The sequence below is a fragment of the Pagrus pagrus genome, assembly GCF_965226575.1.
Source record: "Pagrus pagrus genome assembly, chromosome: 11".
In the NCBI taxonomy this organism is placed as follows: Eukaryota; Metazoa; Chordata; class Actinopteri; order Spariformes; family Sparidae; genus Pagrus; species Pagrus pagrus.
Window position 1 is genome coordinate 30141900 of NC_140195.1, and position 24979 is coordinate 30166878.

Below are 24979 nucleotides of genomic sequence, written 5' to 3' on the forward strand. Positions count from 1 at the left end.
TGGAAGTTAGCCAGCTCAGTCGGCGGAAGTCTCTAGTGCGCATGCTCTATGGGCCCTACAACACGGAAGATCCGGGGGTTTTTTTTTTCCTTTCAAAGTAACTTTATTCAAGTTCTCACAAATTACAAAAATAACATCAACAAATCAAATAACAGCAATAACCCTGTACAACAACAATAACAATTCCTTATTCAGACAACAGACAAGCAATATAACACCGAGTTATGTAAAGAAGAAGGGTAGAAAAATAAAAATTAACTACTACTGAGCAGCTTTCAATGAATGAATGAATGGGGCTTTGCCCCCACGCCTGTGTCCAGATTAAATATAACATTCTTGGTCCTTCGTTCATATGGTACCACTGAGACAGACAAATGTCTCTAAATGATCACTTTGAATGCCTGGCTGTCATAAGTAGTACCAGACACACGTTTGGAGCAATTAGTCTCAAAATGTATGCTTTTAAGTGTATTTGAAACCATATAGGCAAAGCAGGGCAGAGTGGAAAGAGCATGATCAATAGCCCACTTAAATGTCCCTCTTTCGGAATCAGAATCAGAAATACTTTATTGATCCCCGAGGGGAAATTGCTCGTGTTACAGCTGCTCCCATTCAAAAGTCTGAGAAAATATGCAGAAAAATAAAAACTATATATAAGGAAGAATAATAAAATAGAATATGAGAAATATACATTCTACTAGATATCTATATCTATCTATCTATCTATCTATCTATCTATCTATCTATCTATCTATCTCTCTCTCTCTATATATATATATATATATATATATATATATATATATATATATATATATATATATATATACAGTTGCAATCAAAACTATTCAACCCCCATTGCATTTTAGGTTTATTGGCAAAATTTAAAATCTTTCAGGTGTTTGCGATAAACAAATTACACAAGAACAGTTTAAATAGTTAAATAAAATATTATTAAAATATTAAATTATATATTATATTACAAGGATTTTATCCAAATTCAACACTAAATCCTACTTCCAATGACTACTGTAGTCTCAGAAATATTCAACCCCCTGAATAGAATTCCTCATAAGAGAACACATTTGCAAATCAGGTGTGGTCTCAAGCACACCTCAAATACCTGGACTGTTGACGGTAACGTTTCATTTCATGTTAGAAATATGGCTAGGTCAAGAGAATTGTCCAAAGCGTTCAGAGAAGAGATCATTACCTTGCACAAACAAGGAAAAGGATACAAAAAGATAGCAAAGGCACTGAATGTTCCTAGAGATACAGTTGGAAGCATAGTTCGCAAGTTTAAAGTAAAGGGATAGTGGCTACACTACCTGGACGTGGCAGAAAGAGGAAGCTATCAACGGCTGCCACCAGAGTCCTGAGGAGGCAGGTGGTCAAAAACCCTCGACTGACTGCAAAACACCTGCAACAAGACTTGGTGGCAGCAGGCACTGAGGTTTCAGTTTCCACAGTAAGGCACATACTAAACACTGAAAGGCTCCATGCCCAAACTCCAAGACGTACACCACTACTGACCCAAAAGCACAAGAAAAGTCGGCTCCAATTTGCTCAAAACTATATAAATAAGCCAAAGAGGTTTTGGGATTCTGTTCTGTGGAGTGATAAAACAAAACTGGAACTTTTCGGGCCTATGGATCAGCGGTATGTCTGGAGGAGGAAGAATGAAGCATATGCTGAAAAGAACACCCTGCCTACAGTGAAGCATGGCGGTGGCTCAGTGCTGCTCTGGGGCTGCTTCGCTTCCTCTGGCACTGGAAACCTGCAGCGTGTGGAGGACAAGATGGGTTCAATCAAGTATCAGGAAATCCTGGGAGAAAATGTCATGCCGTCTGTCAGGAAGCGGAAGCTTGGGTGTCATTGGACCTTCCAACAGGACAATGATCCCAAGCATACCTCAAAGTCCACCAAGGCTTGGTTTCAGAAGAAGTCCTGGAAGATACTAAAGTGGCCATCACAGTCGGCTGACTTGAACCCCATTGAAAATCTCTGGTGGGATTTGAGAAAGATGGTTGCAGCACGCAAACCCAAAAATATTGGTGAACTGAAGGCCTTTGACCTTGAGGAATGGGCTAAGATTCCTCAAGAACACTGCCAGAAGCTGGTGTCTGGCTATGCATCACGTTTGCAGCAGGTCATAACAGCAAAAGGGTGCTCTACTAAGTACAAAAGATGCTTGTCATGAAGGGGTTGGATAATTTTGAGACTGCAGTAGTCATTAAAAGTGGCATTTTGTGTTGAATTTGGAGAAACCACTTGTAATATTAGTTGTGTTGAGCTATTTAAATTGTTCTTGTTTGATTTGTTTATTGCAAACAGCTGCTAGTTTGTACATTTTGCCAATAAACCTAATTTGTAGTGGGGGTTGAATACTTTTGATTGGAACTATATATATATATACAGTGTAATAAATAAAGTTACAGTTTAAATTTTCTTTACCTTCTGTGAAATAAATTATAAGTATCGAGACGTCTTGAATGTCCAATTGCCATTAACCAAAATTAAAGCTTCCATCAGTGAGACTCTTGAACTCATTCACTCCACCATGAATAGTTAATTTTTCTGACTTAATTATTAATTATAGTTTGTGTTTTCATAGGCTATGTATCTCAGGGGATTAAAAACAGTAATTTCATTATACAATATTGTATTGCATAGTGACATTTAAAGTATTCTTGAATCCTGAACTTCTAGTAGTCATTTGAATGTGAGTTTATGCAGAATTAATGGTAGCCTTTAAACTGGATAGTGTAGCTGTTCTAGAGCAAGACTGGTGAGGGATGAAGAAAGAATTTATTATAGGGCTGATATATTATATTTAAACCAGTAGGTGAATTGAAGGGGATGCCATCCCCCTCATCAAAATGACAAAAAGGCATCTCCCTTTTTAATCTGACATCCCCCCTCTCCATCCTCTGGAAGCAGAGAGTGCAGGGCTGAGGGGTTGCCTAGTGAATGTGCTATGGTGCTGAAGTAGCAGATTGATTTGTAATTGCACTTTTTTCTCTCAGTTTCGTCCTTCTGTCAGATTCATCTTGTATCTGTGGTTTTCTCTGAACTATATGCTATAAATACTAAATATACCATGATATTTAGTAGCCTATATACAGCACCTTATAGGACAGTGTCACCGTCATGATCGAAGTGACAAGTAACATCTTGTGGTTGTGGAACAGTGAGAGGATCAGCTGTCAGAGCTGTCAGTGTAATTACAGAGTAATTCATTACTTTTTTTCTTTCTCTCAATCTGCCTCCCTCTCTCTCCCACGGCTGTGGTACAGAAAACAGTGAGAGCAAACTTTACATGTTGTGATGAGAACACAGTGTTAGCTATCATTGGCTGGTCATCTAGCCAGTTCTTCACTTATTACCTTTATAGTGTGTATGTAGTGCATATTTAATTTAGGGGTGGTTTAAATTGTTAAAATATGATAGGAGTTCTTTTGAGTAAAATCCAGGGACTTAATCAACAGTTAATGTTACCACAACTACCAAAAAAAGTTAGCCTACCTCATCATTTTGAATGCATTTACTCTAGTGATGGATGCCTTGATGGCGGACAGTTCATGTAGGCTTATCTGTAAGTTGTCTGTATCACTCCCTCTCCAATAACAGGCATTTTTATTATACTATTTTATTATAATTAAGTGTTGTCTTAATACAATCACAATCAAAAGTTGGCAATTGCGATTAGCTTTTTGCTAATGTGTAATAGGAAAACCTAGTGAATTCTTCTCCAGATCCATAGTTAGCTTGCTAGCTAAGTGAATACACTATCATTTGAAAGTTTGGGGTCACTTAGAAATGTATTATTTTTGAAAGGAAAGCACTGTTTTTTTCAATGAAGATAACATTAAATTAATCAGAAATACAGTCAGACATTGTTAATGTGGTAAGTGACTATTCTAGCTGGAAACAGCTGATTTTTAATGGAGTATCTACATGGGTGTACAGAGGCCCATTTCAAGCAGCCATCATTCCTGTGTTCTAATTGTACATTGTGTTAGCTAATCGTGTTAAAAGGCTAATTGATGATTAGAAAACCCTTGTGCAATTATGTTAGCGCAGCTAAAAACTGTTGTGCTGATTAGAGAAGCTATAAAACTGGCCTTCCTTTGAGCTAGTTGAGTATCTGGAGCGTCAGCATTTGTGGGTTTGATTATACTCTCAAAATGGCCAGAAAAAGAGAACTTTCTTCTGGAACTCGACAGTCTAGTCTTGTTCTGAGAAATGAAGGCTAATCCATGCGAGAAATTGCCAAGAAACTGAAGATGTCCTACAACGGTGTGTACTACTCCCTTCAGAGAACAGCACAAACAGGCTCTAACCAGAATAGAAAGAGAAGTGGGAGGCTCCAGTGCACAACTAAGCAAGAGGACAAGTACATTAGAGTCTCTAGTTTGAGAAATAGACACCTCACAGGTCCTCAACTGGCAGCTTCATTAAATGGTACCCGCAAAACGCCAGTCTCAACGTCCACAGTGAAGAGGCGACTCCGGGATCCTGGCCTTCTAGGCAGAGTGGCAAAGAAAAAGTCATATCTGAGACTGGCCAATAAAAGGAAAAGATTAATATGGGCCAAAGAACACAGACATTGGACAGAGGAAGATTGGAAAAGAGTGTCATGGACAGATGAATCTAAGTTTGAGGTGTTTGGATCACACAGAAGAACATTTATGAGACGCAGAACAAGTGAAAAGATGCTGGAGGAGTGCCTGACGCCATCTGTCAAGCATGGTGGAGGTAACATGATGGTCTGGGGCTGCTTTGGTGCTGGTAAAGTGGGAGATTTGTACAAAGTAAAAGGGATTTTGAATAAGGAAGGCTATCGCTCCATTTTGCAATGCCATGCCATACCCTGTGGACAGCGCTTGATTAGAGCCAATTTCCTCCTACAACAGGACAATGACCCAAAGCACACCTCCAAACTAAGCAAGAACTATTTAGGGAAGAAGCAGTCAGCTGGTATTCTGTCTGTGATGGAGTGGCCAGCGCAGTCACCAGATTTCAGCCCTATTGAGCTGTTGTGGGAGCAGCTTGACCGTATGGTACGTAAGAAGTGCCCATCAAGCCAATCCAACTTGTGGAAGATGCTTCAGGAAGCGTGGGGTAAAATTTCTTCAGATTACTTCAACAAATTGACAGCTAGAATGCCAAAGGTCTGCAAGGCTGTAATTGCTGCAAATGGAGAATTCTTTGACGAAAGCAAAGTTTGAAGGACAAAATTATTATTTCAAATAAAAATCATTATTTCTAACCTCGTCAATGTCTTGACTATATTTTCTATTCATTTTGCAACTCATTTGATGAATAAAAGTGTGAGTTTTCATGGAAAACATGAGATTGTCTGGGTGACCCCAAACTTTTGAACGGTAGTGTATGTTGTTTTAGAAATAAATTATAATTTTAAACTTGTAATCATGTTACAGGAACCGCTGACATGACAATGGACATTAGCTAGCCACTAAGCAGCATTCCCACAGGAGAAAGGAAATTACATGCAGAATGGATATGTTGTAATTTATTTCAATAACACTAGACTAACCCTGGTAACTAGGGTGATTTAACAGACTAATCACAGATTAGTTACATAGTCCTAGTTTTGTTACATATTCTGCATCATTTGGATAATTGTGTTCATAAATATCAATACAATTTATATTTATAGATTCAGCGTCCTCTAAAACTTCTAAATTGACTCAAAATTCATCGAAATCGGCCCACCGGGAGTTGAAATATGGCCACTTTTGATTTAACATGCCATTTTGAAATTTGAAAATGTCAGAAATGGATTCAGCATCCTCAATAACCCCCAAAACCACTCCAATATTGTGATTATGCTAATTAATGCTAATAATGCTAATTATGCAAATTGCCCAACATATGCAAGTTAGCATCTGGCAGTTTCTTAATGCTGGGGACCCATACTGTACATTTCTAACATAAAACTTTGGTGTACTCGACATTTCTGGGTTCACATTCCTGGCAAGTAGACTAAGTCCCCTCCACCTACTGACGTGAAATTCAGTCAATAAACTATGATGTGAACGTGATATGACACGTTTTGTGGAAATGCTAAAATTTTATCCTGGCAACTGGGCTGCGAGATGTATGACATTTTTATTTACTTCTACCTTAATAGAATCAAACACATTTACAGTTATGACTGCATTTTGCTCTGCATATTACTTCATGGTTGAGTGCAAGCTGCGGCCAAAATATTGGTACTGATTTTTAACATGCTGGTACCACTCTGAAGTTATTTATCTTTCATTATCCAGCTCTATGTATTCTCTATATACATTTACTCAACTTTTCCCCCAGCGTTTCCAAGTATTGTTGGCATAGCTGAGAGCGATGCAGAGACAACTGGATGGTTTCAGTTTTCCTCAGAGTCACAAATAACAACAACACAGGACACAACGTGAGATTATTCACTCATTTAGTCTATAATAGAAATGGATCAACAGTTAACCTTCCTTTTCCCTGGTGACCACATGCCCGATGGCAGACAAAATTGTTTAGTGATTGAGAGGTTTATAGATGTAGTTTCATTATTCTGTTACATTGTGCAATCAACATTTACTTCATCATGATATGTTGAAGCAGAAAGCGTAGCTGTATTTTCCATCCCAGGGGCACATTTTTGCTCAACTTCATTTATCTGACAGCCTCAGTTACTATTTACTTTCAGATTAAACATTTTTATACGCTTCTTGTCCAATTTTCTGATAATGCGAGAAGGAAAATATGAAATCACAGTGTTTATACTTCAGACAGGGATATCAAAACTCTTCCCAGCTCATTTTTCATGTTATCTTGTTCTCCTGAAACCCTTGCACTTACTGCATTTGGAAAATGGGTTGAAGATGCAGCTTTATGTCATTTAAGTTCATTTTGTTCGTGGATGATTGTTTGATGCAACATTTAGTGAAATTAATGTATTGCTAATCTGTTCATGCTGTATACAGAATACATAATACATATCATATTGATACTGTCGTCTTTAAAATACAGCATGCATTGAAATTGAAGACAAAAAAACTTTATTTTGCAGAAAACCATACACATCAAAACTCCACATCAGGTCCGGGGGAAGAGAGCAGGTTGAGAATGTCTACTTCTACAAGAGACGAACACAAAAACAGACAGGGGGGTAAGACAAGTTACATGTGGTGCTCTAAGTCAATGCAGTGATGTGTGTGCGTGGATGTGTGTGTTTCACCTTGGCTTTCTGGCTCTGGACAGGCAGGCGGAGTTTAAACTCTGCTGGGAGCTCGTCCTCAGAGTACAGTCTGTCTGAGAAATACACTCTCCTTATTCGACAGTTAGCGTGGATCTGAGAGGAAAACAGCAGGTCAGACATGAGCAACTGAAAGAGAATACAGTTAGAGTTGTAGCTGGTTTCTAATCTGTCTCTGTGCACTGACCTGTACACGCAGCGTCTCAAGGTAATTGGTTCCATAGGCCCTCCTGGTGAAGTCCAACAGGTTGAACTGAATCTGGTTCCAGCCGTCGTCCAGCTTCACTGGCATGGTGCAGAGCAACGGGTCCACTCGCGTCGTGCTTCGGTAGGTACTCAACCGAAACCGCCGGCGAATGTTTTTATCATCTAGCACCTGAAAGTTTAAAGATGGGAGAATATGTCCACTTTACTTGTTTATACCACCAAAACATGGAACAGGTCGGTATCTGTGAGTGAATATACCTACCTCGACTTCAAAGGTGAAATACTTCTTCAGATTCTTGACGATCAGAACAAGAATAGGAAGCTTGATGCCCAGTGTCTTCTTGGGGTCTGCAGGACATGTTATGTAGGTGGTACTACAGAGAAGAGAAGAGATGAGGGTGCTTTAATGAGTTGCCCTGAGCTGAAGAATCAGTTCAACAGACACAAACTCACCAGACGTTTGCCCCCTCCACCTCCAACACCTGGGAGCGGATGTCATCGTCTGTGACTCTCTCGATGCGACCATTCCTCGCCTGTGTACACACAGAAAATTATGTATATAAAGGCTGCGCAGTCAATGGAAATATAGTTAGTTAGCTTTAGCACGACCAGCTAAGGAAGCTTGATAAGCTTCATAGCATCCACTCTGAATCGCTGCTTACCTTTTCATCCCATATCTGGAGCGGTTTGCTGCCGATGCTGTAGAAAATAGACAAGAATCTGCCTTGAAATGTGTTTTTAAACATCTTCTCTAAATTTATGTTCGTCCACGATCGCTTTACACATGTGTTTAGTACAATGTAGAGGTTAGCAACAGATTTAGTTCGTAAACACTGTTTACTTACTAAATCTGTTGCTAACCTCTTTATTATTTCGTGTTGCTAAGGAACGGAATATTTAAGCGGTTCCATGCTGGTTGTTAAGTGGTGATGCAGCTGGTATTTCATGAAGACCCGCCCCCTACTAAGCTTCTGATTGGCTGCTCTTCTAACCCCAACAAGAGCAACCAATCAAGCCAATTAGAGGCAGATTAGGGCGGGTCCTCGTGGAATGAGTTTAATAATAAAACCAAATCTTCAATATGAGGATTCATTTAGTGGCTTTGACTAAATGAATCCCAATGATTATTATAAATGAGCTATTTTCACATTCATTGTATGTATGATAATAACAAGCCAAGATAATAGAGTTGATCCAACTTCCAAAGTATCCTAGAAGTAATTTAGGATTTATGCCCAGCACTGACAATCAAGCCAGCCCAAAGCACTAGTTTTACTCATGAAGTCCTCTAACTAAAATATTGAATATATCTCAGCTTCCTCCTATTTATCAGAACTCCTTCCCCCCACTAAATCCCACTGAAGTGTCAAGTGGGACATCCTTCCTCTCTGTCTCCAGCACTTTAAACAAGACGGACCTATTACTTTCACGGACCTATTACTTTCACAAGAAACCAAGATGAATTCATCTGCTAGCAGTCAGGCGAGGCCAGCAGTTTGTTTGACATTTTGACACACACTAAAACACACACACACACACACACACACACACACACACACACATTGGAGTGGTGGCCATCTCTCTGGTTGTTTATGTCACCATGGTTTATGGGCGACAGCTGATCTCTAGACCAGAAGACTGGTGACACGGTTTACATGACACTCATGCTACCGGTGGGCCGTCATCACCATCCAGGCCTACATCAGAGGAATGATCGCTCCCCGTCTATACAATAGGCTGAAGGGAGAGGTAGAGACACACACATACACACCAAGTACTGTAGGCTACTTATGTACAATTTTGAGGTACTTGTAATTTATTTGAATTTTTATTTTTATTTTCAGCTGCTTTTCATTCTTTAATTCTAATTTTGAACTGAGATGTTCTCAAGAACAAACCTTTTGGTTGACCCTGAGTTGTTTTTGGTACCCAGTGTCTCTTCGTTTCAGTACCACAGGCGGCTGGAGGCCGAGAAGATGCGTCTGGCTGATGAGGCCAAACTAAGGAATCCGATGTCTGCAAAGAGAGCGAGGGCCGGGCTGAACGCAAACACCAGGTGGGAGTCCAACAAAGAAGTCTGACATTTTCAAAACTCAGTTTGTTCGTCATATTAAAACAAACTGTAATGTCTTATTCAAGTTGAAATGATCTAGAATTTCTTTTATTTAAATTGTTATGTGCTTTTGTTTCCTGTTTTTTTTTCTTATCCATCTATACTGTATAAATATCTATTTATTAATGAATATACTTATTTATAAATTTATAGATATATAAGTATTTATAAATGCATAAATACAGTATATTCTATTTTTCTCAAATACACCTACAGTTATGAGAAATATACTTTTCACTCCTCCACCCAGTGACTCCAATACAGTGATTGTTATCCCTCCTCCTGTTCTGCCGCTGAGGGAACCAGGTGGCACATAACAAACTACATTAACTGCAAACTATTATTATTATTGTTTCAAAACCAGTGTGATTTTGATTTTCTAGGAGCGTCTTGCCCAGCTGGCAAGAGAGGATGCTGAGCGGGAGAAGCAGGAGAAGGAGGAGGTCCGCAGGAAGAAGGAGATGGTGGAGCAGATGGAGAAGGCCCATCTGGAGCCCGTCAACGACTCTGACATGGTGGACAAGATGTTTGGCTTCCTGGGGACGACAGGCTCTTTGTCAGGCCAGGAGGGACAAGCCCCCACCGGCTTTGAGGTGAGCTAAAAGAAAAAATGTTTTCCTGTCACTGTATTAGATTAAATCAACTTTTTTTCTCTTGAATGATGGAGCCACAAAGTACTCTAAACCAGCTTGACACTTTTGGATGCAAGCTCTCGGTCTACAGCTTGAGGGGTTTATTATTGTTCTGTTTTTATTTTCTCACAGAATGCAGTGCAATTTTGATATAATGTGAAAAGGGGCAAATCAAAGTAACTCCATGCAGTGAGTAACAGAGTCACAGAGGCCATCAGTGACGGAAGTGAGAAGATCCCCGTCATGACAAAAATCTACGAGACGCTGGGAAAGAAGACCTACAAGAGAGAGCTGCAGGAGCTGCAGGGGGAGGGAGAGGTCAGGAAGAGGAGGGTTTGGAGGGATGAGATTTATATAGTCTGAGCAGATTTACTGGAGGACTAGTTTCTGTACCTGCTAGCAGAAGCATCTCTGATTAGTCTTTGAGCTGTTTCCTTCCCGTCCTCCCTGCAGACGCCTCACTCAGAAAGCCACAAGAAGAACAGTGTCCGACACAAGCTGGTGTCTCTCACCCTGAAGAAGAAATCCAAGATCACTGAGGAGGTGAGAGACAGAGAGCTGACTACCTTTCTGATAGTTTCACATTGCAGAACTAGAAAAGTTACAATGTGATGCGTTTCAGGTCACCAAACGCCTTAACGATGGTGAGTACAGTCTCCACGGCAACAGCATGCTGGAGGACCGGCCCACATCCAACCTGGAGAAACTTCACCTCATCATCGGCAACGGGATCCTGAGACCAGCACTGAGGTACACACATAAAACACACACACACACACACACCTGACGTGGTCATGAATAGCGCTTTAGTTTGCTAAGTAAGTACAGTGTTAATGTAATTGATGTAATCTGGTGTGTGTTAGGGATGAGATCTGCTGTCAGATCTGTAAGCAGCTGAGTCAGAACCCGTCTAAGAGTTCTCACGCTCGGGGCTGGATCCTCATCTCTCTGTGTGGCGGCTGCTTCGCTCCTTCAGACAAGTTTGTCAAGGTCAGGACGTCCAGACTTTTTTATTTATTTTTATGATCTTTTCACTTTAAATACACAGCAGGAAGAAGTCTTAGTCTGAAGTTCATGAAGATGTGCAAGTCATGTTGTATACACACATACACATATACATACACGCACACACACACACACACACACACACACACACACAGAAACACACACACCAGCCTGCAATATCTCTATAATATCTCTATCTAGCATCAGATCCTAAACTTAGAGTGTAATAGCACTTGGATCTCTATTAATTGAAACTGATCCATCATTCATCATCATCATTGAAGTGCTTTTAAAGTGGAAACAGTGTTTGTAACCGGGCACTGCTCGAGTTTTTGGAAACAAATGTGAAGCGCTGCCGAGCGAGCAGAAGCCAGACAGAATCCTGCCTCTGTGGAGTCCACAGTCGTGGACCTCCAGGCAGCCTCTTCGCCACTATTTCTCAACTACTAATGACATCAATGCAAGCTCTAAGTGTATCAGTACATGCTACAGATGTGTTGTCTGCCTTGGCTTTATTGTATTTTTTCTGACGATCCTTATTGAAATTTATACGTGCCTGCTGGGAAAAATATGCTTACTCTGAACACGTACAAACATTTTATACTAACAGTTTATAACACTTACTGCCCTTACGTCAAACTCTTGTCCAAATGTAACCCTATAGCAATGTGACCTTTTTTCAAGTGTTCATTTTTAGATCAGTTGTTGTTAATGAGAGCCATACGTAAACCTTATCACATTATTGGTATTTCAGTGCACAAATGGCAGCTTTATACATCCATTAATCTGACCTGACTCTTATCAACACGTCACCCAGTTTAAAACCTGTGTTGCAGTAGTCTCTTGTTTGATAAAGAGTAAACATCTGAGGATTATTGCTGAAGCAGCAGATGTAGCAACAATGCCTTGAGGATCATATTTGCAACTCCTGTATCTCAATGCCAAAATGCACATTTGTGCAGTGGAAAGACTTGACCACTAAACGATTAAAATGACTCAAGTCAGTCTGTGACAGAATATGCTGGCAGAGACATTTAATGCTAATTTGAACTTGTACTTAAATGGTGCGATTAATTCTTTCTTGTTTTCATTTGCGTGACTCTCCAGTCTGTCAATGTGTTCACGCAGTTCAGTTGTTTACTTTTAATCATACCTGGCTTTGTTTTGTTTTTCTTTTTTTTCCTTTCATATTTTTGTTTTATTTTCACATATGATAAAAAACAAACAATAAACAACAATAAACACACACTCAACAATAACACGTGACAACAACAAAAGCATCACAAACAAAAACAAAACAAGACAAACCAACTAAACAAAACAAAACAAAACAAAAAAACAACAGCCACACTGCCACTATGGTGGTGGTGGTGGTGGGGGGGATTGAACAGGATTCTGGCGTACAGAATAAAGTAACCTTCTGCATACTGCACAGAAAAAAATTAAACAGGACCTGTGTGCTTGTACACCAAGGAAGGATCTTATGCTGACCCAGAGCTCGCTTGTATCCTCATCTAACTCCCTAAGGATGGAGGTGGCTCTTTCCATGCTTAAGAGAAAAAGGAATTCTTCCAGCCATCTATCTCTGGAGAAGCAGGAGGGTTTCCTCACCTTCCGGTTCATTAAAATCATACGCTTTGTTGAGAGGCACGCAGGGCAACCACTCTTTGGTGTTTATTACTTTGGATATTCTGGACACGGGCCCCGAGCAGGCATGTTTTAGAGGAAAGCTGAAAGTCAACTTTGAGGATCCCTGACAGGAAATGTGCCACCTCTCTCCATAGGGACTCAATGACTGGGCAGTGCCATAGCATATGGAGGAGCGATCCCTCTTCTCCACATCCATGCCAACATTGAGCCGATAGGCTCTGGTCCATCTTTTTTAGTCTGACTGGAGTTAGATATGCCCTATGCATTATCTTCATTTGTATTACTCTATATCTTACGCATTTGCTTGTATTAATTACGTTCCTCCACAAGCCATCCCATTCAGAAGATGACAAGTTAATTCCCAAATCTTGCTGCCACTGCAATTGGGTCGAGGTATTGCAATTGGGGGAGGAAAGGGATAAAAGCCTATAAAGTTCGGATACCACTCCTCTCCCATGGGCGATAGCCTCCAACTTCTCATCCAACTCCTTGTGGCAACCGATGGCACTGCCCGGCATTGATAATCAGTTTAAGTTGGCTTTAAGTTGTAGGTATGTTAAGAAAGAGCTGCTACTCAGTCCAAAATTTGCCTTGAGCGCAGTTAGTGGAAGCATTGAACCATCCCTCAGCACTTGGCTAAGCCATGTATATTCAGACTCTGCCATGCGTTGTCAGATAATGGATTCCCACCTGTTGTTAATAAGGGATTGTTCCATAGGGGAGGGGAGGGAAATTCCACTGGTGCATAAGTTACTATGTATCATTTTCACAATGTCGCATGTAAATGTAATGATTGGATTCTCTAATTTAGATGGAAATTTGGGGCAATACCATAGTGAAGATAAAGAAATGGACCTGTTATTTTCCCTAATTTACTCCCTCTCAAGCCAATCCCAGGTACCTCTGGTTGAGATATCATTGTAGCCCCAAGAGAGTGGAAATCTCGCATTGTATGACAGATAATACAGAAATGCATCTGGGACACCTAACCCACCTTAGGATCTCAGTTTGGAGAGCTTTTTACGGTTTATTTTTGGTTTCTTATCTTTCCATAAGAAGCTGGTGAACAAAGCCTCAATCTCTTTAAACCAGCCCTGTGGAAATTGCAATGGGAGGGAAGCAATGATGTAAATTAATCTCGGTAGAATATTAGTCTTTATTACCTCTGCTCTGCCCCATAGTGACAGTGGGAGAGTTGTCCATCTTTTGATGTCGTCACGAATCGTTCTTAGAAGGGAGAACCATTAAGATAAAAAATTTTAGAAACTGGCGATCTGATGGTTATTCCTAAATACCTCATTCCTTCTGGTCTCCACACAAAAGGGGTGGTTTTCAGGTCCGCTGAGAAGGTTTTAGAGTTCAACGGAATTGCTTCACTCTTACTCCAATTAATTTGGTATGCTGAAAACAAGCCAAACGATTTAATTAATTCCAAAACTTTTGGTATTGAATGAATTGGGTTTGATAAGGTCAATAAGATGTCGTCTGCATACATATTTAACTTAAAATCGTGGCCACCTATCCTTATGCCAGTTATATTGGCATGCTCACGAATGGCGCATGCTAGTGATTCCAGAGCTAGGACAAATATTAAAGGGCTTAAGGGGCAGCCCTGTCTTGTGCCACAGTAGAGATGAAAAGGCTTAGAGATCAGACCATTAACCTTGACTGTGGCAACAGGGCTATTATACAGGGCCTTGAACCACTGCACAGCAGATGGTCCAAAACCATATCTTGACAATATCTGGAACAAATAAGGCCATTCTAATCTATCGAAAGCTTTTTCCGCATCCAGCGATATCGCTACCGCTGGACACTGGAGAGAGCTAGCTGAAGCAATCTTCTCATGTTGTTGGCTGGGAGTCTGCCTGGTATAAATCCTACCTGGTCTATATGAACCAGGGAGGTGATGACTTTCTCTAGACGGAGCACCAGAACTTTCACGAACACTTTATAGTCATTAAGGTTCGTTCACACCGGACCTTTTATTTTTGTCGCTGTCGCTGTCGCTGTCGCTCCCAAAAAATCGCTCTGTTGCTCAGCTGCAGTCGCTGGTCGGCACAATTCAACAGATCGCTCTGATAACTTCATTTAAGCGATTCCCACTGCTGTCCCTTATTGCTGGAATTGACTGTTTGTTCTCCTGCTGCTTAAGCTGATAGGTGAGCATTTTACCTGCTTTGTCGCCACTCTCAGAATGTCTTCTACGCAGACGATATTGACTGAAGGTCAGCCCTGGCCATGAGAAGATCCTTCTTCAAGACAGAATTTGTTGTGTCAACCATGTGTTGAGACTCTAGAGTCTTAATTTCCGCTAATAGGTCGTTTTTCTTTTCATTCCTTAGCCAGCGTTTGGCAGTTGAATAAGAAATTATCCAGCCTCTGCACGTTACTTTGAAGGCTTCCCAGACGGTTTGCATGGATGAGACTGAATTCATATTTATTCTAAAGAATTCACTGGTTCTTTGTGTTATCAGGGAAACAAATTTTGTGTTTTGTTTTTCTGATATTGCGAGAAGGAAAATATGAAGTCACAGTGTTTATGCTTAAGACAGGGATTTTAACATTTTTCATGTTATCTTGTTCTCCTGAAACCCTTGCACTTACTGCATTTGGAAAATGGGTTGAAGATGCAGCTTTATGTCATTTAAGTTCATTTTGTTCCTGGATGATTGTTTGATGCAACATTTAGTGGAATGAATGTATTGCTGATCTGTTCATACTGAGATTATTTGTGTTGTTTGATAAAGATTATTTATATTTGATGAATGGACTCATCTGTTGTTCTTTGTACTTTTTTATCACCAGCACCGGGCCTTCATTCTAGTAGTAGGTATCTGGATTATTGTGAATATCCTGGTTATTTGGCTCGTATTGATACTGTCGTCTTTAAAATACAGCATGCATTGAAATTGAAGACAAAAAAACTTTATTTTGCAGAAAACCATACACATCAAAACTCCACATCAGGTCCGGGGGAAGAGAGCAGGTTGAGAATGTCTACTTCTACAAGAGACAAACACAAAAACAGACAGGGGGGTAAGACAAGTTACATGTGGTGCTCTAAGTCAATGCAGTGATGTGTGTGCGTGGATGTGTGTGTTTCACCTTGGCTTTCTGGCTCTGGACAGGCAGGCGGAGTTTAAACTCTGCTGGGAGCTCGTCCTCAGAGTACAGTCTGTCTGAGAAATACACTCTCCTTATTCGACAGTTAGCGTGGATCTGAGAGGAAAACAGCAGGTCAGACATGAGCAACTGAAAGAGAATACAGTTAGAGTTGTAGCTGGTTTCTAATCTGTCTCTGTGCACTGACCTGTACACGCAGCGTCTCAAGGTAATTGGTTCCATAGGCCCTCCTGGTGAAGTCCAACAGGTTGAACTGAATCTGGTTCCAGCCGTCGTCCAGCTTCACTGGCATGGTGCAGAGCAACGGGTCCACTCGCGTCGTGCTTCGGTAGGTACTCAACCGAAACCGCCGGCGAATGTTTTTATCATCTAGCACCTGAAAGTTTAAAGATGGGAGAATATGTCCACTTTACTTGTTTATACCACCAAAACATGGAACAGGTCGGTATCTGTGAGTGAATATACCTACCTCGACTTCAAAGGTGAAATACTTCTTCAGATTCTTGACGATCAGAACAAGAATGGGAAGCTTGATGCCCAGTGTCTTCTTGGGGTCTGCAGGACATGTTATGTAGGTGGTACTACAGAGAAGAGAAGAGATGAGGGTGCTTTAATGAGTTGCCCTGAGCTGAAGAATCAGTTCAACAGACAAAAACTCACCAGACATTTGCCCCCTCCACCTCCAACACCTGGGAGCGGATGTTATCGTCTGTGACTCTCTCGATGCGACCATTCCTCGCCTGTGTACACACAGAAAATTATGTATATAAAGGCTGCGCAGTCAATGGAAATATAGTTAGTTAGCTTTAGCACGACCAGCTAAGGAAGCTTGATAAGCTTCATAGCATCCGCTCTGAATCGCTGCTTACCTTTTCATCCCATATCTGGAGCGGTTTGCTGCCGATGCTGTAGAAAATAGACAAGAATCTGCCTTGAAATGTGTTTTTAAACATCTTCTCTAAATTTATGTTCGTCCACGATCGCTTTACACATGTGTTTAGTACAATGTAGAGGTTAGCAACAGATTTAGTTCGTAAACACTGTTTACTTACTAAATCTGTTGCTAACCTCTTTATTATTTCGTGTTGCTAAGGAACGGAATATTTAAGCGGTTCCATGCTGGTTGTTAAGTGGTGATGCAGCTGGTATTTCACGAAGACCCGCCCCCTACTAAGCTTCTGATTGGCTGCTCTTCTAACCCCAACAAGAGCAACCAATCAAGGCAATTAGAGGCAGATTAGGGCGGGTCTTCGGGGTATGAGTTTAATAATAAAACCAAATCTTCAATATGAGGATTCATTTAGTGGCTTTGACTAAATGAATCCCAATGATTATTATAAACGAGCTATTTTCACATTCATTGTATGTATGATAATAACAAGCCAAGATAATAGAGTTGATCCAACTTCCAAAGTATCCTAGAAGTAATTTAGTATTTATGCCCAGCACTGACAATCAAGCCAGCCCAAAGCACTAGTTTTACTCATGAAGTCCTCTAACTAAAATATTGAATATATCTCGGCTTCCTCCTATTTATCAGAACTCCTTCCCCCCACTAAATCCCACTGAAGTGTCAAGTGGGACATCCTTCCTCTCTGTCTCCAGCACTTTAAACAAGCCGGACCAGGTTAGATCTGACAAAGGTTTCAAATATTTGAACAAGCCAAGAAAGTTTGAATCAAACATTAAGCAGGCACTCTGTAAAATGACATCACCAGCGATGCAACATAAATCAAAAGTCCCTTATTACTTTCACAAGAAACCAAGATGAATTCATCTGCTAGCAGTCAGGCGAGGTCTGTGCTACAGCAGTTTGTTTGACATTTTGACACACACTAAAACACACACACACACACACACACACACACACACATACACACACACACACACATTGGAGTGGTGGCCATCTCTCTGGTTGTTTATGTCACCATGGTTTATGGGGGACAGCTGATCTCTAGACCAGAAGACTGGTGACACGGTTTACATGACACTCATGCTACCGGTGGGCCGTCATCACCATCCAGGCCTACATCAGAGGAATGATCGCTCCCCGTCTATACAATAGGCTGAAGGGAGAGGTAGAGACACACACATACACACCAAGTACTGCAGGCTACTTATGTACAATTTTGAGGTACTTGTAATTTATTTGAATTTTTATTTTTATTTTCAGCTGCTTTTCATTCTTTAATTCTAATTTTGAACTGAGATGTTCTCAAGAACAAACCTTTTGGTTGACCCTGAGTTGTTTTTGGTACCCAGTGTCTCTTCCTTTCAGTACCACAGGCGGCTGGAGGCCGAGAAGATGCGTCTGGCTGATGAGGCCAAACTAAGGAATCCGATGTCTGCAAAGAGAGCGAAGGCCGGGCTGAACGCAAACACCAGGTGGGAGTCCAACAAAGGAGTCTGACATTTTCAAAACTCAGTTTGTTCGTCATATTAAAACAAACTGTAATGTCTTATTCAAGTTGAAATGATCTAGAATTTCTTTTATTTAAATTGTTATGTGCTTTTGTTTCCTGTTTTTTTTTCTTATCCATCTATACTGTATAAATATCTATTTATTTATGAATATACTTATTTATAAATTTATAGATATATAAGTATTTATAAATGCATAAATACAGTATATTCTATTTTTCTCAAATACACCTACAGTTATGAGAAATATACTTTTCACTCCTCCACCCAGTGACTCCAATACAGTGATTGTTATCCCTCCTCCTGTTCTGCCGCTGAGGGAACCAGGTGGCACATAACAAACTACATTAACTGCAAACTATTATTATTATTGTTTCAAAACCAGTGTGATTTTGATTTTCTAGGAGCGTCTTGCCCAGCTGGCAAGAGAGGATGCTGAGCGGGAGAAGCAGGAGAAGGAGGAGGTCCGCAGGAAGAAGGAGATGGTGGAGCAGATGGAGAAGGCCCATCTGGAGCCCGTCAACGACTCTGACATGGTGGACAAGATGTTTGGCTTCCTGGGGACGACAGGCTCTTTGTCAGGCCAGGAGGGACAAGCCCCCACCGGCTTTGAGGTGAGCTAAAAGAAAAAATGTTTTCCTGTCACTGTATTAGATTAAATCAACTTTTTTTCTCTTGAATGATGGAGCCACAAAGTACTCTAAACCAGCTTGACACTTTTGGATGCAAGCTCTCGGTCTACAGCTTGAGGGGTTTATTATTGTTCTGTTTTTATTTTCTCACAGAATGCAGTGCAATTTTGATATAATGTGAAAAGGGGCAAATCAAAGTAACTCCATGCAGTGAGTAACAGAGTCACAGAGGCCATCAGTGACGGAAGTGAGAAGATCCCCGTCATGACAAAAATCTACGAGACGCTGGGAAAGAAGACCTACAAGAGAGAGCTGCAGGAGCTGCAGGGGGAGGGAGAGGTCAGGAAGAGGAGGGTTTGGAGGGATGAGATTTATATAGTCTGAGCAGATTTACTGGAGGACTAGTTTCTGTACCTGCTAGCAGAAGCATCTCTGATTAGTCTTTGAGCTGTTTCTTTCCCGTCCTCCCTGCAGACGCCTCACTCAGAAAGCCACAAGAAGAACAGTGTCCGACACAAGCTGGTGTCTCTCACCCTGAAGAAGAAATCCAAGATCACTGAGGAGGTGAGAGACAGAGAGCTGACTACCTTTCTGATAGTTTCACATTGCAGAACTAGAAAAGTTACAATGTGATGCGTTTCAGGTCACCAAACGCCTTAACGATGGTGAGTACAGTCTCCACGGCAACAGCATGCTGGAGGACCGGCCCACATCCAACCTGGAGAAACTTCACCTCATCATCGGCAACGGGATCCTGAGACCAGCACTGAGGTACACACATAAAACACACACACACACACACACCTGACGTGGTCATGAATAGCGCTTTAGTTTGCTAAGTACAGTGTTAATGTAATTGATGTAATCTGGTGTGTGTTAGGGATGAGATCTGCTGTCAGATCTGTAAGCAGCTGAGTCAGAACCCGTCTAAGAGTTCTCACGCTCGGGGCTGGATCCTCATCTCTCTGTGTGTCGGCTGCTTCGCTCCTTCAGACAAGTTTGTCAAGGTCAGGACGTCCAGACTTTTTTATTTATTTTCATGATCTTTTCACTTTAAATACACAGCAGGAAGAAGTCTTAGTCTGAAGTTCATGAAGATGTGCAAGTCATGTTGTATACACACATACACATACACATACACATACACATACACGCACACACACACACACACACACAGAAACACACACACCAGCCTGCAATATCTCTATAATATCTCTATCTAGCATCAGATCCTAAACTTAGAGTGTAATAGCACTTGGATCTCTATTAATTGAAACTGATCCATCATTCATCATCATCATTGAAGTGCTTTTAAAGTGGAAACAGTGTTTGTAACCGGGCACTGCTCGAGTTTTTGGAAACAAATGTGAAGCGCTGCCGAGCGAGCAGAAGCCAGACAGAATCCTGCCTCTGTGGAGTCCACAGTCGTGGACCTCCAGGCAGCCTCTTCGCCACTATTTCTCAACTACTAATGACATCAATGCAAGCTCTAAGTGTATCAGTACATGCTACAGATGTGTTGTCTGCCTTGGCTTTATTGTATTTGTATTGTGTTTTAGAGGAAAGCTGAAAGTCAACTTTGAGGATCCCTGACAGGAAATGTGCCACCTCTCTCCATAGGGACTCAATGACTGGGCAGTGCCATAGCATATGGAGGAGCAATCCCTCTTCTCCACATCCATGCCAACATTGAGCCGATAGGCTCTGGTCCATCTTTTTTAGTCTGACTGGAGTTAGATATGCCCTATGCATTATCTTCATTTGTATTACTCTATATCTTACGCATTTGCTTGTATTAATTACGTTCCTCCACAAGCCATCCCATTCAGAAGATGACAAGTTAATTCCCAAATCTTGCTGCCACTGCAATTGGGTCGAGGTATTGCAATTGGGGGAGGAAAGGGATAAAAGCCTATAAAGTTTGGATACCACTCCTCTCCCATGGGCGATAGCCTCCAACTTCTCATCCAACTCCTTGTGGCAACCGATGGCACTGCCCGGCATTGATAATCAGTTTAAGTTGGCTTTAAGTTGTAGGTATGTTAAGAAAGAGCTGCTACTCAGTCCAAAATTTGCCTTGAGCGCAGTTAGTGGAAGCATTGAACCATCCCTCAGCACTTGGCTAAGCCATGTATATTCAGACTCTGCCATGCGTTGTCAGATAATGGATTCCCACCTGTTGTTAATAAGGGATTGTTCCATAGGGGAGGGGAGGGAAATTCCACTGGTGCATAAGTTACTATGTATCATTTTCACAATGTCGCATGTAAATTTAATGATTGGATTCTCTAATTTAGATGGAAATTTGGGGCAATACCATAGTGAGGATAAAGAAATGGACCTGTTATTTTCCCTAATTTACTCCCTCTCAAGCCAATCCCAGGTACCTCTGGTTGAGATATCATTGTAGCCCCAAGAGAGTGGAAATCTCGCATTGTATGACAGATAATACAGAAATGCATCTGGGACACCTAACCCACCTTAGGATCTCAGTTTGGAGAGCTTTTTACGGTTTATTTTTGGTTTCTTATCTTTCCATAAGAAGCTGGTGAACAAAGCCTCAATCTCTTTAAACCAGCCCTGTGGAAATTGCAATGGGAGGGAAGCAATGATGTAAATTAATCTCGGTAGAATATTAGTCTTTATTACCTCTGCTCTGCCCCATAGTGACAGTGGGAGAGTTGTCCATCTTTTGATGTCGTCACGAATCGTTCTTAGAAGGGAGAACCATTAAGATCAAAAATTTTAGAAACTGGCGATCTGATGGTTATTCCTAAATACCTCATTCCTTCTGGTCTCCACACAAAAGGGGTGGTTTTCAGGTCCGCTGAGAAGGTTTTAGAGTTCAACGGAATTGCTTCACTCTTACTCCAATTAATTTGGTATCCTGAAAACAAGCCAAACGATTTAATTAATTCCAAAACTTTTGGTATTGAATGAATTGGGTTTGATAAGGTCAATAAGATGTCGTCTGCATACATATTTAACTTAAAATCGTGGCCACCTATCCTTATGCCAGTTATATTGGCATGCTCACGAATGGCGCATGCTAGTGATTCCAGAGCTAGGACAAATATTAAAGGGCTTAAGGGGCAGCCCTGTCTTGTGCCACAGTAGAGATGAAAAGGCTTAGAGATCAGACCATTAACCTTGACTGTGGCAACAGGGCTATTATACAGGGCCTTGAACCACTGCACAGCAGATGGTCCAAAACCATATCTTGACAATATCTGGAACAAATAAGGCCATTCTAATCTATCGAAAGCTTTTTCCGCATCCAGCGATATCGCTACCGCTGGACACTGGAGAGAGCTAGCTTTTAACATGACTTGAAGCAATCTTCTCATGTTGTTGGCTGGGAGTCTGCCTGGTATAAATCCTACCTGGTCTATATGAACCAGGGAGGTGATGACTTTCTCTAGACGGAGCGCCAGAACTTTCACGAACACTTTATAGTCATTAAGGTTCGTTCACACCGGACCTTTTATTTTTGTCGCTGTCGCTGTCGCTCCCAAAAAATCGCTCTGTTGCTCAGCTGCAGTCGCTGGTCGGCACAATTCAACAGATCGCTCTGATAACTTCATTTAAGCGATTCCCACTGCTGTCCCTTATTGCTGGAATTGACTGTTTGTTCTCCTGCTGCTTAAGCTGATAGGTGAGCATTTTACCTGCTTTGTCGCCACTCTCAGAATGTCTTCTACGCAGACGATATTGACTGAAGGTCAGCCCTGGCCATGAGAAGATCCTTCTTCAAGACAGAATTTGTTGTGTCAACCATGTGTTGAGACTCTAGAGTCTTAATTTCCGCTAATAGGTCGTTTTTCTTTTCATTCCTTAGCCAACGTTTGGCAGTTGAATAAGAAATTATCCAGCCTCTGCACGTTACTTTGAAGGCTTCCCAGACAGTTTGCATGGATGAGACTGAATTCATATTTATTCTAAAGAATTCACTGGTTCTTTGTGTTATCAGGGAAACAAATTTTGTGTTTTGTTTTTCTGATATTGCGAGAAGGAAAATATGAAGTCACAGTGTTTATGCTTAAGACAGGGATTTTAACATTTTTCATGTTATCTTGTTCTCCTGAAACCCTTGCACTTACTGCATTTGGAAAATGAGTTGAAGATGCAGCTTTATGTCATTTAAGTTCATTTTGTTCCTGGATGATTGTTTGATGCAACATTTAGTGGAATGAATGTATTGCTGATCTGTTCATACTGAGATTATTTGTGTTGTTTGATAAAGATTATTTATATTTGATGAATGGACTCATCTGTTGTTCTTTGTATTTTTAAACACCAGCACCGGGCCTTCATTCTAGTAGTAGGTATATGGATTATTGTGAATATCCTGGTTATTTGGCTCGTATTGATACTGTCATCTTTAAAATACAGCATGCATTGAAATTGAAGACAAAAAAACTTTATTTTGCAGAAAACCATACACATCAAAACTCCACATCAGGTCCGGGGGAAGAGAGCAGGTTGAGAATGTCTACTTCTACAAGAGACGAACACAAAAACAGACAGGGGGGTAAGACAAGTTACATGTGGTGTTCTAAGTCAATGCAGTGATGTGTGTGCGTGGATGTGTGTGTTTCACCTTGGCTTTCTGGCTCTGGACAGGCAGGCGGAGTTTAAACTCTGCTGGGAGCTCGTCCTCAGAGTACAGTCTGTCTGAGAAATACACTCTCCTTATTCGACAGTTAGCGTGGATCTGAGAGGAAAACAGCAGGTCAGACATGAGCAACTGAAAGAGAATACAGTTAGAGTTGTAGCTGGTTTCTAATCTGTCTCTGTGCACTGACCTGTACACGCAGCGTCTCAAGGTAATTGGTTCCATAGGCCCTCCTGGTGAAGTCCAACAGGTTGAACTGAATCTGGTTCCAGCCGTCGTCCAGCTTCACTGGCATGGTGCAGAGCAACGGGTCCACTCGCGTCGTGCTTCGGTAGGTACTCAACCGAAACCGCCGGCGAATGTTTTTATCATCTAGCACCTGAAAGTTTAAAGATGGGAGAATATGTCCACTTTACTTGTTTATACCACCAAAACATGGAACAGGTCGGTATCTGTGAGTGAATATACCTACCTCGACTTCAAAGGTGAAATACTTCTTCAGATTCTTGACGATCAGAACAAGAATGGGAAGCTTGATGCCCAGTGTCTTCTTGGGGTCTGCAGGACATGTTATGTAGGTGGTACTACAGAGACGAGAAGAGATGAGGGTGCTTTAATGAGTTGCCCTGAGCTGAAGAATCAGTTCAACAGACACAAACTCACCAGACGTTTACCCCCTCCACCTCCAACACCTGGGAGCGGATGTCATCGTCTGTGACTCTCTCGATGCGACCATTCCTCGCCTGTGTACACACAGAAAATTATGTATATAAAGGCTGCGCAGTCAATGGGAATATAGTTAGTTAGCTTTAGCACGACCAGCTAAGGAAGCTTGATAAGCTTCATAGCATCCGCTCTGAATCGCTGCTTACCTTTTCATCCCATATCTGGAGCGGTTTGCTGCCGATGCTGTAGAAAATAGACAAGAATCTGCCTTGAAATGTGTTTTTAAACATCTTCTCTAAATTTATGTTCGTCCACGATCGCTTTACACATGTGTTTAGTACAATGTAGAGGTTAGCAACAGATTTAGTTCGTAAACACTGTTTACTTACTAAATCTGTTGCTAACCTCTTTATTATTTCGTGTTGCTAAGGAACGGAATATTTAAGCGGTTCCATGCTGGTTGTTAAGTGGTGATGCAGCAGGTATTTCACGAAGACCCGCCCCCTACTAAGCTTCTGATTGGCTGCTCTTCTAACCCCAACAAGAGCAACCAATCAAGCCAATTAGAGGCAGATTAGGGCGGGTCTTCGTGGTATGAGTTTAATAATAAAACCCAAATCTTCAATATGAGGATTCATTTAGTGGCTTTGACTAAAT

General features: G+C 41.2%; 5 protein-coding genes across 5 annotated transcripts; 2 read left to right on the forward strand and 3 right to left on the reverse strand.

Moving 5' to 3' along the window:
• Positions 1-7041: 7041 nt before the first annotated feature.
• LOC311264935 (cilia- and flagella-associated protein 20-like) lies at positions 7042-8290 on the reverse strand. The gene is made up of 6 exons (XM_084366159.1): positions 8125-8290; positions 7916-7995; positions 7725-7836; positions 7443-7631; positions 7238-7351; positions 7042-7135 (listed from the first exon to the last, which is right to left on the reverse strand). Exons 1-6 carry the CDS (start codon positions 8206-8208, stop codon positions 7130-7132), a joined length of 585 nt encoding a protein of 194 aa, XP_084222285.1. The 5' UTR covers positions 8209-8290; the 3' UTR covers positions 7042-7129.
• Positions 8291-8920: 630 nt separating this feature from the next.
• Positions 8921-15088, forward strand: LOC311264780 (unconventional myosin-VIIa-like; the record flags this gene model as incomplete). Its single annotated transcript, XM_084365880.1, has 7 exons — positions 8921-8939; positions 9487-9518; positions 9959-10168; positions 10661-10750; positions 10830-10957; positions 11071-11197; positions 15059-15088. The coding sequence occupies 7 exons, from the start codon at positions 8921-8923 to the stop codon at positions 15086-15088; spliced, it is 636 nt and encodes a 211-aa protein (XP_084222006.1).
• A 686-nt stretch (positions 15089-15774) lies between these two features.
• Positions 15775-17023, reverse strand: LOC311265767 (cilia- and flagella-associated protein 20-like). The gene is made up of 6 exons (XM_084367748.1): positions 16858-17023; positions 16649-16728; positions 16458-16569; positions 16176-16364; positions 15971-16084; positions 15775-15868 (listed from the first exon to the last, which is right to left on the reverse strand). The coding sequence occupies exons 1-6, from the start codon at positions 16939-16941 to the stop codon at positions 15863-15865; spliced, it is 585 nt and encodes a 194-aa protein (XP_084223874.1). The 5' UTR covers positions 16942-17023; the 3' UTR covers positions 15775-15862.
• A 1280-nt stretch (positions 17024-18303) lies between these two features.
• Positions 18304-22760, forward strand: LOC311264781 (unconventional myosin-VIIa-like; the record flags this gene model as incomplete). The annotated part of the gene is made up of 6 exons (XM_084365881.1): positions 18304-18373; positions 18814-19023; positions 19516-19605; positions 19685-19812; positions 19922-20048; positions 22731-22760. The coding sequence occupies exons 2-6, from the start codon at positions 18892-18894 to the stop codon at positions 22758-22760; spliced, it is 507 nt and encodes a 168-aa protein (XP_084222007.1). The 5' UTR covers positions 18304-18373; positions 18814-18891.
• A 685-nt stretch (positions 22761-23445) lies between these two features.
• On the reverse strand, positions 23446-24692 carry LOC311265408 (cilia- and flagella-associated protein 20-like). The gene is made up of 6 exons (XM_084367020.1): positions 24529-24692; positions 24320-24399; positions 24129-24240; positions 23847-24035; positions 23642-23755; positions 23446-23539 (listed from the first exon to the last, which is right to left on the reverse strand). The coding sequence occupies exons 1-6, from the start codon at positions 24610-24612 to the stop codon at positions 23534-23536; spliced, it is 585 nt and encodes a 194-aa protein (XP_084223146.1). The 5' UTR covers positions 24613-24692; the 3' UTR covers positions 23446-23533.
• Between the last annotated feature and the right edge of the window lie 287 nt (positions 24693-24979).

Coding starts and splice junctions, on each gene's coding strand:
- LOC311265408 (XM_084367020.1), bottom strand. CDS start 24,612: ATGTTTAAAAACACATTTCAAGGCAGATTCTTGTCTATTTTCTACAGC. Junction 24,036..24,128: donor ATTTCACCTTTGAAGTCGAG/GTAGGTATATTC, acceptor TTAAACTTTCAG/GTGCTAGATGATAAAAACAT. Junction 23,756..23,846: donor TTGAGACGCTGCGTGTACAG/GTCAGTGCACAG, acceptor TTTTCCTCTCAG/ATCCACGCTAACTGTCGAAT.
- LOC311265767 (XM_084367748.1), bottom strand. CDS start 16,941: ATGTTTAAAAACACATTTCAAGGCAGATTCTTGTCTATTTTCTACAGC. Junction 16,570..16,648: donor GTGGAGGGGGCAAATGTCTG/GTGAGTTTTTGT, acceptor TCTTCTCTGTAG/TACCACCTACATAACATGTC. Junction 16,365..16,457: donor ATTTCACCTTTGAAGTCGAG/GTAGGTATATTC, acceptor TTAAACTTTCAG/GTGCTAGATGATAAAAACAT.
- LOC311264935 (XM_084366159.1), bottom strand. CDS start 8,208: ATGTTTAAAAACACATTTCAAGGCAGATTCTTGTCTATTTTCTACAGC. Junction 7,837..7,915: donor GTGGAGGGGGCAAACGTCTG/GTGAGTTTGTGT, acceptor TCTTCTCTGTAG/TACCACCTACATAACATGTC. Junction 7,632..7,724: donor ATTTCACCTTTGAAGTCGAG/GTAGGTATATTC, acceptor TTAAACTTTCAG/GTGCTAGATGATAAAAACAT.